This window comes from Jaculus jaculus, chromosome 21, assembly GCF_020740685.1.
Source record: "Jaculus jaculus isolate mJacJac1 chromosome 21, mJacJac1.mat.Y.cur, whole genome shotgun sequence".
Classification (NCBI taxonomy): Eukaryota; Metazoa; Chordata; class Mammalia; order Rodentia; family Dipodidae; genus Jaculus; species Jaculus jaculus.
Window position 1 is genome coordinate 3,923,962 of NC_059122.1, and position 12,611 is coordinate 3,936,572.

Here is a 12,611-nt window from a genome sequence, read left to right on the forward strand (position 1 = left end):
ATTCCACACGAGTGAGTTAGAGGCCAGCCTGGGGTAGGTGAGGCCCTCTCAGAACCCATACAAAGACAGCAGATGATACATAGTCACCTTACTCAGAGCACTCCTAAGTAGTATTTTTAAGAACAAAGTTAAAGACGGACGTGGTGTGGCATGTTTTTAATCCCAGCACTCGGGAGGCAGAGGTAGGAGGATCGCCGTGAGTTCGAGGCCACCCTGAGACTCCATAGTGAATGTCCAGGTCAGCCTGTACTAGAGTGAGACCATACCTTGAAAAAAAAAAAAAAAGTTAAATTACTCAAGGCCTCTTCCAAAAATATGCTCAGTAAAAATAGAAGTACTTTGGGGAAGAATATGAAAGATTGTTAACTCTAGGAGGGGAGAGGGGTATTTTAGTAAGTCAGCTTTTATTACTATTAGCTGAGATGTAGTACTGCAGTTTCAAACAAGATACTTCCTCCAGAACTCTGCCTCCTCTTCCATGTTGTGCCTGTTCTCACTCCTAGCCTTCTCTGTTTTTCCTGGGGATGTCTGCCATCTGCCTTTTTTATTTGATGTATTTTTAAAAAATATGTTAGAAGAAAAACAATTTTTCCCCCCGAAGTAGGGTATCACCCTAGCCCAGGCTGACCTGGAATTCACTGTGTAGTCTCAAGGTGGCCTCGAACTCATGGCGATCCTCCCACCTCTGCCTCCCGAGTGCTGGTATTAAAGGTGTGCGCCACCACACCCAGCTCCAATATTTATTTATTTGAGAGATAAAGATGCAGAGAGAATAGGCACGTCAGGACCTCTCACCAGACATGTGTCACACAGCTCATGTGGGTACTCGGGAATCAAACCTGGATCCTTTGGGCTTTGCAGGCAAGTGCCTTAACTGATAAGCAATCTCTCCAGCCCTCGATAGTTTTTTTTTTTTTTTTTGTTGTTGTTGTTGTTTTGGTGAGGTAGGGTCTCACTCCAGCCCAGGCTGACCTTGAATTCACTCTGTAGTCTCAGGGTGGCCTCAAACGCACAGCAATCCTCTTACCTCCGCCTCCCTTGTGTTGGGGTTAAAAGTGTGTGCCACCACGCCCGACTATTCTTTTTAATTAGTGTACAGAGTATTAGGTTTCACTGTGGCTTTGTCACAGGTGAGCTCTGTGGTCCTCCTGTCTGTTCTCGTGTCCTGAGACTCGCGCTGCTCGCCGTTTGTCTCCCGCGCTCTCTGCAGCTCGGCTCAGCGTGCTTGTCCTCACACGGCCCGTGTGTCTCCTGCTGCGCGTAGGGCTGCTCTGTCAGGGGCACGGGGTGGAGGGGTTGTGACTGGGGCACGGATTCACAGTCTTGCTTCTCTAGTTGACACAGTTGCGGTCACTTTCTATCCCTGTGCTTTTTACTCCTCTGCTCTCCCATTACCACGGTGCTGTCCACATTTTTGGCGTGTTTTCATGTATTTGGTTGATGTGAGTCAGGTACCAGTACTACATGTAGATTGTGTCATCATTTCAGACATTTATACTCTTCCCAGGGAACGTGTGATTAAGATAATTTCAAGAAAAGTAATGTTATCTTACAACAGCAAAGAATTTAGACATGGGGATCTTAGGTAAAGAAGTAAAAGATTTGGCCAGGCGTGGTGGCGCACACCTTTAATTCCAGCACTCAGGAAGCAGAGGTAGGAGGATCACTGTGAGTTCGAGGCTACCCTGAGACTACAGAGTGAATTCCAGGTCAGCCGGAGCCAGAGTGAGACCCTACCTTGGAAAACCACAAAAAAAAAAAAAAGAAAAGAAAAGAAAAGATTTGTATGTCTATAAAAAGTGACACATGCTAGCTCTTTGTCATAGACAGTAACACTGGCCTGGGACTGTCGGTCTTACTCACTAAGGAGTGACCTGGGGCTCCCAGCTCTCTGATACCTCCTCACATGGAGGCTTCACTCCTCACTACAGAGGTGCATGTTTTCACTGGTCCTACCTCCAAATGGGTGTCTCCACATGCTTGTGCTTAGCCCTGACGCTCAGCTGCTTGGCTTGATAAGCTGCTGTTCTTCGAAGGTCAGTGTCCAGGCTATCTGCTGACACTCAGTGGGCTCCCATGCGTCTCCTGCCCTCCCTAGCCAGGGAGATGACTCCACGTGGAGGCTCTCTAGCCTCATCACGCCAACCTAAGTATTTTGTGTTGTGCGTGCATGCATGTGTAGTGTGCATGTGGTATATTATGTGTGATGTGTCAGATGCACATGTGCTGTGTGCGTGCTTGCAGAGGCCAGAGGCAGCATTGGATGTCCTCTTCTCTTGCTCATCTGCATATTGTCTTGACGAGGATCTTTCCCTCAACTCTCAGCTTGTGCCAGTCAGCAAGCCCCAGCCATTCTCTGGCCTCTGGCCCTAGCAGACTAGGGCTATAGACATGTGTGACTATGCAAGCTTTTGACGTAGGCTCTGGGGAGTTGGATTTGGGCAGTCTCGGGCCTCGTGCTTAAGCAGCAAGAGCCCTTCACCTCCAACCCAACTCCCAGCCTCAGAATTTGTACAGCTCCAGCCCTTCTGCCTTTGCCTTCTCCCTCTCATGACAGTCTGTAAGTTAGGAGCACTGACCCCTCCATGCCCTCATGTCCACTCACCGTCTCCCCTTTGATGTGGCTTAAACTGACCTGTAATTTGTCCTTTTTTTTTTTGTCTAGAATCAGAGCTTTTCAGGTCTTTTTATGCCCTCTCTCCCTCCTTTCTTTCTTTGTTGGTTTTCTTTTTTATTTTTTTTTGTTTATTTTTATTTATTTATTTGAGAGAGACAGACAGAGAAAGAGGGAGAGAGAATGGGCGTGCCAGGGCCCCCAGCCACTGCAAATGAACTCCAGATGCGTGCGCCCCCTTGTGCATCTGGCTAATGTGGGTCCTGGGGAATTGAGACTTGAACCGGGGTCCTTAGGCTTCACAGGCAAGCGCTTAACCGCTAAGCCATCTCTCCAGCCCTGGTTTTCTTTTTCAAGGTAGGATCTTGCTCTAGCCCAGGCTGACTTGGAATTCACTATGTAGTCTCAGAGTAGCCTCGAACTCACAACAGTCTGCTACCTCTGCCTCTCGAGTGCTGAGGTTATAGGCGTGCACCACCACGCCCAGCTGTTTCCCAGCTTTCTGCTAGCCATGTTTCTAGTCATGTTTCCTAAAGCCTGAACAATGGGCTGGTTTATAAAATGTGATCCTTAACGTGTTAAACGTGCATCTCTTTTCTACACTCACCCCTTTGGCCTCTGCGGTCTGAGATGATGAGATCCTTTAACCTGCTGACTGCTGCACATGTTCTCTGCATGGCATGTGCCCACCTTCGCAGCACCTCCAGCATGTCACAGACCTTACTTGCTCCATTCTAGACTCCTCTGACCTGTCCTCTTGAAAGGTTGTTCGTAGTAAGGTGGTAGGATAATTTGCATAATAAAGTCACTGGGTGCTCTCTGGAGGGATGGTTTGTGTATAAAGTAGTACTAGAGAGTGACCACTGTGTCTTTACAACCTAGATACCTTGTGGGACAACGCCTGGTGAACTACGAGCGGAAGTCTGGCAAGCCAGGCACATCTGCACCAGCTCCACAGTCGTCCCAAGAGTAAAGTGGTTGTCTCCACTCCTTGACCTTCCCTGCCTTCACGTGTCCTTTCTCGTGGACTTCTCACTCGGAGATTCTCCCCGTGATCTCTCAGCGCTGTTTTTAAGTTAAATGGACTTGACTGTGTCCTCAGCGTTCAGAGAGCAGCGCCCAAGGCACTGCTGCTCCGCCCTGCGTCTGCCGACATCACTGCTGTCTGAGATCTGTATATGTGTAAATAGAAGTTCCTGATGCCCCCAACCTCGGATTAAACAGAATGTGCATTGTACATCTTTAAACAAAATGTATATTAATTTATTAAATCTAGTTGTCACTTTATTTTGGACCTGCTGTGATCTCGACAGGAACGTGCCACAGAGCAGTAGTGCCCAAGCGAGACTTTGCGGTGACATGCAGTGGAGCGCGGCCCGCGTCAGCGTCAGCGTCAGCGTCCCGGCCCGGCCCGGCCGCTCGGACCTCCCAGGAAGCTGAAGGAAAGTGGAGTCTGCAGCGGTCGTCTTGGCAGGTGGTTTTGTATAACACCAAAGCTGCTGTACATTTTCTACTGCCTGATTTTTTCCATGTGTCTGTGTTTGTAATACTGTATAGTACCTTGTGCTAGGTGAGGAAATTATTTTCAATTTTGATAATTTAATAGGATTGGGAGTTGGGTTTTTGTGCTTGTTAGGGGCATGGTATACTTAGAAAGACAAAACGCAAATGAAGATGATTAGTCTCTCCTCCTCCTCTCCTGTATAGCTCTATTTTTGTCAGCAGTGGCCAAAAGTCTCATGCCAGATTCCAAATCTTACAGAATACCTTCACCAACACCCTGCATCTTACTACACTGAGGCAGTTCTAAGCCAGCTGATCAAGTGCAGATATGATCGTGGCCTTGTGTTGAGAGCATGAGAGAAGCTGCTCAGAACCCCCGGTGCACGTGCTTAGTGAGTGAGCATTGCTGAGCGCATGGCAGGTTTCCACCAGTCAATCCCAAACTTTCCAAAGCTTTTTGTTTACACTTAAAAAAAAACTGCAAATAAAACCAACTGAGTTTTATTTGTCCGAAGGAAGCTGGCTCAGCTGGCCTTTTCACATAGGAATGTATTTTACTTGGAAAGCGCCACAGCGTCTCAGAAAACGGCACGCGTCGACCTGGTTTCCTGTCGCCCGAGCTCCAGGCTTGAGGCGCAGGCAGACGAGGGCTGGGGATGTAGCTCAGTTGGTAGAGTGCCTACCTGGCCGGCACAGCGCCCTCCCTGGGTTTGATCCCCAGCAGTGCATAAAACCCAGCACGGGGCTGCAGGCCTGTAACCCCGGCCTCTCTCTCTCTCTCTCATCTATGATCCCAGGGAGGTAGAGAGGCAGGAGGGTCAGAAACCCAAGGTCATCAATGGCTCCATTTCAGATTCCAAGCCAGCCTGGGCTACACGAGCCCGACAGAGACCGGAAGGGCTGGGCACCTCAAGTATTTAGTGGTAGTGATACGTTAGGGTAGCATTTGTTTTTGAGTGACAGTTTAGAAGTCCTCATAGAAAATGGACAATGTAGCTCGTCAGAAGCAATTGTAAAATTAGTATTAAAACTCGTAGGTTAAAATCGGGGAATTTTTCTACAGCACAAAAGTCAGCCAAACAGCAGCTTACCAAAATTAAGATCATTGTGTTTTGGTTTGATTTTTTTTTTTTTTTCCAACAAGTTTTCCCTGAGTGATACGTCTTTAAAATATACCTAAAATGTCAGTATATTCGAAACAAAACCATGCTTGACACAGGAGTCAGTCAGTGTTAACACTACTGGGCACTTTACTAGTCCTTTCCCTTGTTGGTGAAGTAAGGTCCTTGCTAGCAAGCCCTACCTTTTCTCCGAAATGTAGTCCTCCTGTTGAGAAACAGGAGTGGTCCAAAATGAAATGTGACTGTCATGTTATATGTTCCCTTTGAGAGAAAAATTTACTGGACTGGGCATAAAATGTGATTCATTTGTTATTTTCAAAGAATTTTATAAGGTCATTGGAACGCATTGTCCTCACAAAGATACCATACAAAGTTAAAAATTGTTACTCCTAAACCGGGCGTGGTGGCGCGTGCCTTTAATCCCAGCACTCGGGAGGTAGAGGCAGGAGGATCACCGTGAGTTCGAGGCCACCCTGAGACTCCATAGTGAATTCCAGGTCAGCCTGGGCTAGAGTGAGACCCTACCTCAAAAAACAAACAAAAAAAGATTGTTACTCTTATGAAATGTTAAATGACTTCTTACTCAGTGTTTTGTTGAGACAAAAACACGGTGTTGGCCAGAGGTGGCCCTCCTTTCGCTGGCAGGTGACTTGGTTTTGCCTTCTGAGGAGCCGTCTCCCTCCTTTCCCAGTGTGCTCGTTCTGCGGTTTTCAGCGAGACGAGTCCTCATAGGAAAAAAGCATTTTCTGGCCTAGTATCCAGCTTGTAGTACTGACACAAGCTCTTACAGCCCATAGTTCAGAGACACTCGAGTTGCTGCCCTCTTAACAAAATGTAAGAACATTTCAGTTTGGCATTGGGCTACAGTAGTCATTTTCAAGGAAGTTTTAGTAGGGAAGAAGACCTTTGTGCTTTGCTCTTATTATTTATGAATTGAAGACAAATCAACACTTGGCATTGGTTTTTCACGAGCAGTTAATACAGTCATATTGTGAAATGTGCAGTTCATTACTAGCAAACCCTAAGGTGTGATTCTTGAACTATAAAGCACTCATATGCTGTTGAGACGGAAGCCGGAGGGAGCATGCAGATTTGGACTTGAAGTTCCAGGATTTAGAGTCCTCTCTGCCCCTGCTCTCTGGGCAAGCTGAGGGGTTAGGGCATCTCACTTCCAGGTGTAACCCATGACTTTCCTTCATCCTTTCAGTGTGATTGCTTTTACTGTGAACTCCTGACGCTCCTTCCCGCATACAAGTCACAGAACCTTTCCTTCACATGACTTTGATTTGTCTGTCCTTTCTGCGTTGACAGAATGTTCCATCAAAGTATAATTCTTGAATTTAGGATGAGTTGATGACTCTGTAAGACAAAACAGAAAAGAGAACACTGGACATTTCTACACTGTATTGTGTTTGCAAACAACACACACCAGGAGACTGTGGTGCCATTGTAGGAGAACACTGGCACTTTTTAAAATGAAATTTCTCAAGTTAGCTACTTCTTTGCATTTTCAGGATCGAGATTACCGAGCTGTTTACTGTGATACGTTGTTTTCACATTGTAAAATTCAAAGTTTAAAATAATCCTTTAGGATGTTAATTGTCATTGTCAAGAAGAGACAAAACTAAAATACCGTACCACTAAAGTATTACCACAGACCTCCTTTATGAAGAATCTCTGATGTCTGGTTACGCTGTCGTGTCTGTGTCCATATAACTTGCCCTGTTGATCAGATATGTTTCCAGCTTACTGCTGCTCTGTGTCAAAATTTTAAACAACCATCATAAGTAAGGGCTTCTTTCAAGTTATCGCCAACATTATCTTTGGCATTAATATAACATAAAAGACAGTATACATACGTGTGTGTTTCCATTCCTGTCTATTTTGTATGAGTGCCTCGTTTTGTAGTCATGACGACAACTGGTACCTTAGATGAAAACGTAATGACTTAAGACCTGGGAATGTCCCTTGTAGGAGCTCCATAGAGCACTTGGCTACTTGGGATGTCGCTTTTCTAGTACAGCGAACACCTTCGATACCCAGACCGATTTTACGTGTATATATTCAAAAGTGCTCCCTTTTTTATGTGGTCATTTTGTTGCCTTCTGAGTTGAGAGAACAAAATTGAATAAAGTGAATGTTAGTGGTAGCCCAGTTTTCTTTTGGTTTGCTTGTTTTTAAGATTGTTGTTCTAAAACAAAACAAAAAAAATGTTGCTGGGCATGGTGGCACACGTGTTTAATCCCAGCATTTGGGAGGTAGAGGTAGGAGGATTCCAGGCCACCCTGAGACTCCATAGGGAATTCCAGGTCAGCCTAAGCTACAGGGAGACCCTACCTAAAAAAAAAAAAAAAAAAAAAAAAATCTAAAATTCCAACAATGTACTACTGAGTAATGTGAAGGAGAGAATTGTTTGAGCCAGCCTCAGCAACGTGGTACAAACCACATCTTTTTTTGTTTTGGTTTTTTGAGGTAGGGTCTTACTCCAGCCCAGGCTGACCTGGAATTCACTATGGAGTCTCAGGGTGGCCTCGAACTCAAGGGAGTCCTTCTACCTCTGCCTCCCGAGTGCTGGGATTAAAGGCGTGCGCCACCACGCCCGGCACAAACCACATCTTACAGAAGCCAGATGAACAGGTGGCGCATGCCTCTGGAGTTCAAATTGCAGTGGCTGCAGACCCAGGCACACCCAGAAAAACTCTTACCTGCCTCTTTCTCTCCCCCTTGCCAATAAATAAAATATTCAAAAAGGGACCTCTGCTTAGGTGACTGCCAACATACGGTTTTAGGGATGTGGACACCAAGTAGTGGCTGCAGACAGCTGACAGGATTTACATGGATTACGCAGTGCATCTAAGGGAAGTTAGGTCACACCCAGTTTCCCATATTAAGTGTCCTTTCTGTTCTCCCAGTTTCATTTCTCTTTCATTTTGCTTTTTTTTTTTTTCTCCCCCTGCTGCAGACAAGACAGCACAAACATGGGTGTCACCTCGGCCCATGACACGCCACTTTCTAGGTAGCTGCAAACTGAAACACGAGAAAATTCGTGGCTCGTTTCTAGCATCCGCGTGCAATTCCCTCCGATGAAAAATTTCAACCTCACCAATTAAAGACTGCCTCAAACACTATTTCCCCACCACACCTGCGTTTAAACAATACTCAACACAGTACTTAACTAGGGGAAAGATGGAAGGAAAAAAAATTTAAAAACTTGAAGTCTTGAAACCCAGGTCTGGAAGGATGCCCGAGCAGTTAAGGCATTTGCCTGCCAAGCCGAAGGACCCAGGTTCGATTCCCCTACGTAAGCCAGATGCACAAGGTGGCGCATGTGTGTGGAGTTTGTTTGCAGTGGGGTCTTTAGGCTTTGCAGATGAATGCTTTAACCACTAAGTTGTCCCTCCAGCCCCAGAGGTCCCTTTTTGTATATTTTATATTGTTTAATCATCATTCTGAAATTTCCTTTCCAGGTGTAACAGTGACCAAGGTTTCCTGTCCCACCAATTCTCCCTACCCAGGACCCCACTTCCTGAGTCATTCTGCGCTCAGTCACACTAAGCCCCTCCTGGCTTGCTGTGGGGTCCAATGGAGCGGCTAAGTCCAGTCAACCCCACAACTGCGTCCACAGCCAAATCTTGACAAACATGCAGATAGTAAAAAGGAGATAGGAAGTCACTGGACATCAGATGCCAATTTTTTTTTTAAGTTTATCCATGCCATATATATGTATAAATTAAACCCCAAGTAGACTGTAGTCCTAAATAAAAAGCCAAAAACTTAAGTCTAGAAGACAGATTTTTAAAATGTTTGACCATTGGGTTTAGGCAGTACCAACTGTGGTGGTTTGATTCAGGTGTCCTCCATAAATGGGTGTTCTGGATGCTAGGTTCCCCAGCTGATAGCAATTGGAAATTAAAGCCACCCGGAGGCGGTGTATTGTTGGGGGCGGGCTTATGGGTGTTATAACCAGTGTCTCCTTGCCAGTGTTTGGCACACACTCCTGTTGCTAGGGTCCACGTTACGTTGGCCAGGGGGTGACGTCCACCCTCTACTCGTCATTTTCCCCTGCCATCGTGGAGCTTCCCCTCCAACCTGCAAGCCAAAATAAACCTCTTTCTTACAAGCTGCTCTTGGCTGGGTGATTTCTACCAGCAATGAGAACCTGACTGCAACAGTAAAATGGTATCGAGGAGTGGGATTGCTGCTAGACACCTGACTGTGTGGCTTTGGCCTTTTGGAGCTGATTTTCAAGAGGAATGTGGAAGGAGTTGAAACCTTGGCCTAAGAGACGCCTTGCAGTGCTGTAAGTACAGCTTGATGGAACTGTTCTGGTCAGAGCTGCAAGAACTGAATGCAGTAAGAACTATGGACTGTGAGGTTTGGCTTATGAGGCTGAGAAAGAGCTTTGCTTGGACTGGGCTAGCAGTTTGTGAGGGAAGCTTGCTCTTAGGCCCATGGCCTGAGGAGTTGTGCAGGGTTGCTTTGTGTAGAAATGAACTGGTATGAGCAGAGGGATATGGCACAGGAAAAAAATATATATATCTTTGGGACTAAACTGCTGCCTATTCACCTGCAAATTGTTAGAGAAATACTGAGATTGGGGCAGCTGACCTGTTCACCTGCAAATTGTTTGAGAGATAAATACTGAGATTGGAGCAGCTGACCTGCTCTGGGGCATCAAAACGTAGACTCTTGAAGGGGCCTGAGTGCTCAAGGAGTGTCCTGTTCTTCAAAGTCTGCTTTATTCCCTCCTGGATTAACAAATTGGCACCCTACCTGGTATCGTGGAGTATAAGAAATGTTGGAAAGAGGGTCATTGAGTTTGCAACACGGTCTTGTGTTTTGGAAATGGCCATGGGCAGTATGAAGCAGGTTTGCTGGATGCCTGCATGGAGACCCCATGGGGCCTTGAGGATGAACCTTGCCTTGCAGTGGAGACCCAGTGGAGATGCCGGGACCTTAAGACGGTTGCTAAGGAGAGCTGCCGGCCCATGTAAAGTTTTCCAGGACCGTGAGTAGCCTAGCTGGAGGGGTGGAATTGGAATATTAAAAGAGACTTGTTGCTGGTTAGAATTATCGGACGTGGAGATTTGTCAGTGGCTAGAGTAGGACTTGAGGCTGCAGAGTTTGATATTTGCCCTGGTTGTTTTAAATCTTGTATTGGCTGAATATTTCTTTGCTATGCTCAATGACATCTTTTGCAGTGTGAATGTTTATTCTGTGTCATTATGGGTTTGGGGGCAATTTTTGGTGTTATGGCTCAGTCAAAAGATCTTGGACTATGGGGAGGTATGAACATCATTGGAATTGATAAAAAACTATGGGGACTTTTAAAGTTGGATGAATGCATTGCATTTTACGTCATGTATGGTTCTCAGTTTATGGCGGCCAGGGCAGAATGTGGTAGTTTGATTCAAATTTAGATTTTTGGATGCTAGACATGGGTCTTTCATTCTTTCTCCCTGAGAGAGAATAGGCACGCCAGATAGATTGCACCACCTTGTGCATCTGACATTATATGGGTACTAGGGAATTGAACCCTGGCCCTTGGGCTTTGCAGGCAAGTGCTTTAACTGCTGAGCCATCTCTCCAACCCCTTCCTTACTTACATGGTCTTTCTCAAGAACTACTTCCTACCTTTTTCCTCCAATGTGCTCCCTCGTCCTGCCTTACTTTTGATGGCTTTTATTCCCGTTTCACTGTTAAAAAGGAAACAGAACTGGGCGTGGTGGCACACGCCTTTAATCCCAGCACTTGGGAGGCAGAGGTAGGAGATTCCCTGAGAGTTCGAGGCCACCCTGAGACTACATAGTGAATTCCAGGTCAGCCTGAGCCAGAGTGAGACCCTACCTTGAAAAAACCAAAAAAAAAAAAAAAAAAAAGAAACAGAGGGTCTGGAGCGGTGGCTCAGAGTTTTTAAGGCGTCTGCCTTCAAACGCAAACAAGTAAAGCCAGATGCACAGAAGGGGTGCGTGCATTTGGAGTTTGTTTACAATGGTTAGAGGCCCTGGCATGCTCGTATTCTCTCCCCCCCCCCCCACTCACTCTCTCTCGCATGTTGTCTGCTTACAAATAGAAATATATATGAGCGGGGCGTGGTGGCACATGCCTTTAATCTCAGCACTCAGGAGGCAGAGGTAGGAGGATTGCCGGGAGCTCGTGGCCATCGTGAGACTACAGAGTGAATGCCAGATCAGCCTGGGCTAGAGTGAGACCCTACCTGGAAAAACCAAATACATATACATATATATATATAAATAATATGTGTGTATATATGTATATATACGTGTGTGTGTGTGTGTGTAGCTGGGCGTGGTGGCATACGCCTTTAATCTCTCTCACACACACGCACACATATATATACATATATACACACATATACATATATATATATATACACGTGTGTGTGTGTGTGTGTGTGGTGTAGGGAGAGAGGGAGGGAGGGAGAGGGAAGGAAGCAGTCCAGAGACAACTCTCACGGGTCCAGTCCATCATACTGCCCCCCCCCCACCTTGGATCCATGTACTCCCCAGTTAGCTGAGCTCCCCTCTAAAGCTATGTTGCAAAGCCATGCTGCCCAGCAAACCGTTCGTGTTCTCTAGAACCTGGAACCTGGGTGCTTTGCCCGCCTCCTCACCGTCGTTCCTGCTGGACAATCGTGCTTGCCCTTGCTCTCTCCCCAGGAACCGCTGAAAGCGGACATTTTCCTGTTGAGATGGCCTTGAGGTCACAGCGGGGCCCAGTGCACCTTCGTAAAAGCAGAGCTCCACCGGGCGTGGTGGTGCACGCCTTTCATCCCAGCACTCGGGAGGCAGAGGTAGGAGGATCGCCGTGAGTTCAAGGCCACCCTGAGACTCCATAGTGAATTCCAGGTCAGCCTGGGCCAGAGTGAGACCCTACCTCGGGGGTGGGGGGGAATAAAAGCAGAGCTCCCAGCAGCCTTCAACACCAGGCAAGACGGGGAGTGTCTGGGTCCCTGTTGGCCCCTCACGGCTGGGTTGCTCCTGTATTCTCGGGGTTTCTGCGTTTGCTGTTTAGTGTGCCCAGATGGTGTTCGTGCAAGCTTTCCTGTTAACTCCAGACGCATGTGCCCCCTTGTGCATCTGGCTAACATGGGTCCTCTCTCTTTATCTCTCTTTCTCTCTCTCTCTTTCTCCTCTCTCTCTGTCTCCTTTCTCTCCCCCCTCTCTGTCTGTCTCCTTTCTCTCCCCTCTCTCTCTCTGTCTCCTTTCTCTCCCCTCTCTCTCCTCTCTCTCTCTGTCTCCTCTCTCTCCCCTCTCTCTCCTCTCTCTCTCTGTCTCCTTTCTCTCCCCTCTCTCTCCTCTCTCTCTCTGTCTCCTTTCTCTCTCCCCTCTCTCCTCTCTCTCTCTGTCTCC

At 46.8% G+C, this 12,611-nt stretch overlaps 1 protein-coding gene across 2 annotated transcripts in view; it reads left to right on the forward strand.

Moving 5' to 3' along the window:
• Nucleotides 1–7,387, forward strand: part of Marchf6 (membrane associated ring-CH-type finger 6) — a 68,233-nt gene extending 60,846 nt beyond the window's left edge. For both annotated transcript variants that reach the window (XM_045139152.1, XM_045139153.1), the window contains exon 26: nucleotides 3,497–7,387. In XM_045139152.1, coding sequence (XP_044995087.1) covers nucleotides 3,497–3,587 — 91 coding nt within the window. In that variant the 3' untranslated portion in view covers nucleotides 3,588–7,387. The remainder of the gene's footprint in view (nucleotides 1–3,496) is intronic.
• The last annotated feature ends 5,224 nt before the right edge of the window (nucleotides 7,388–12,611 follow it).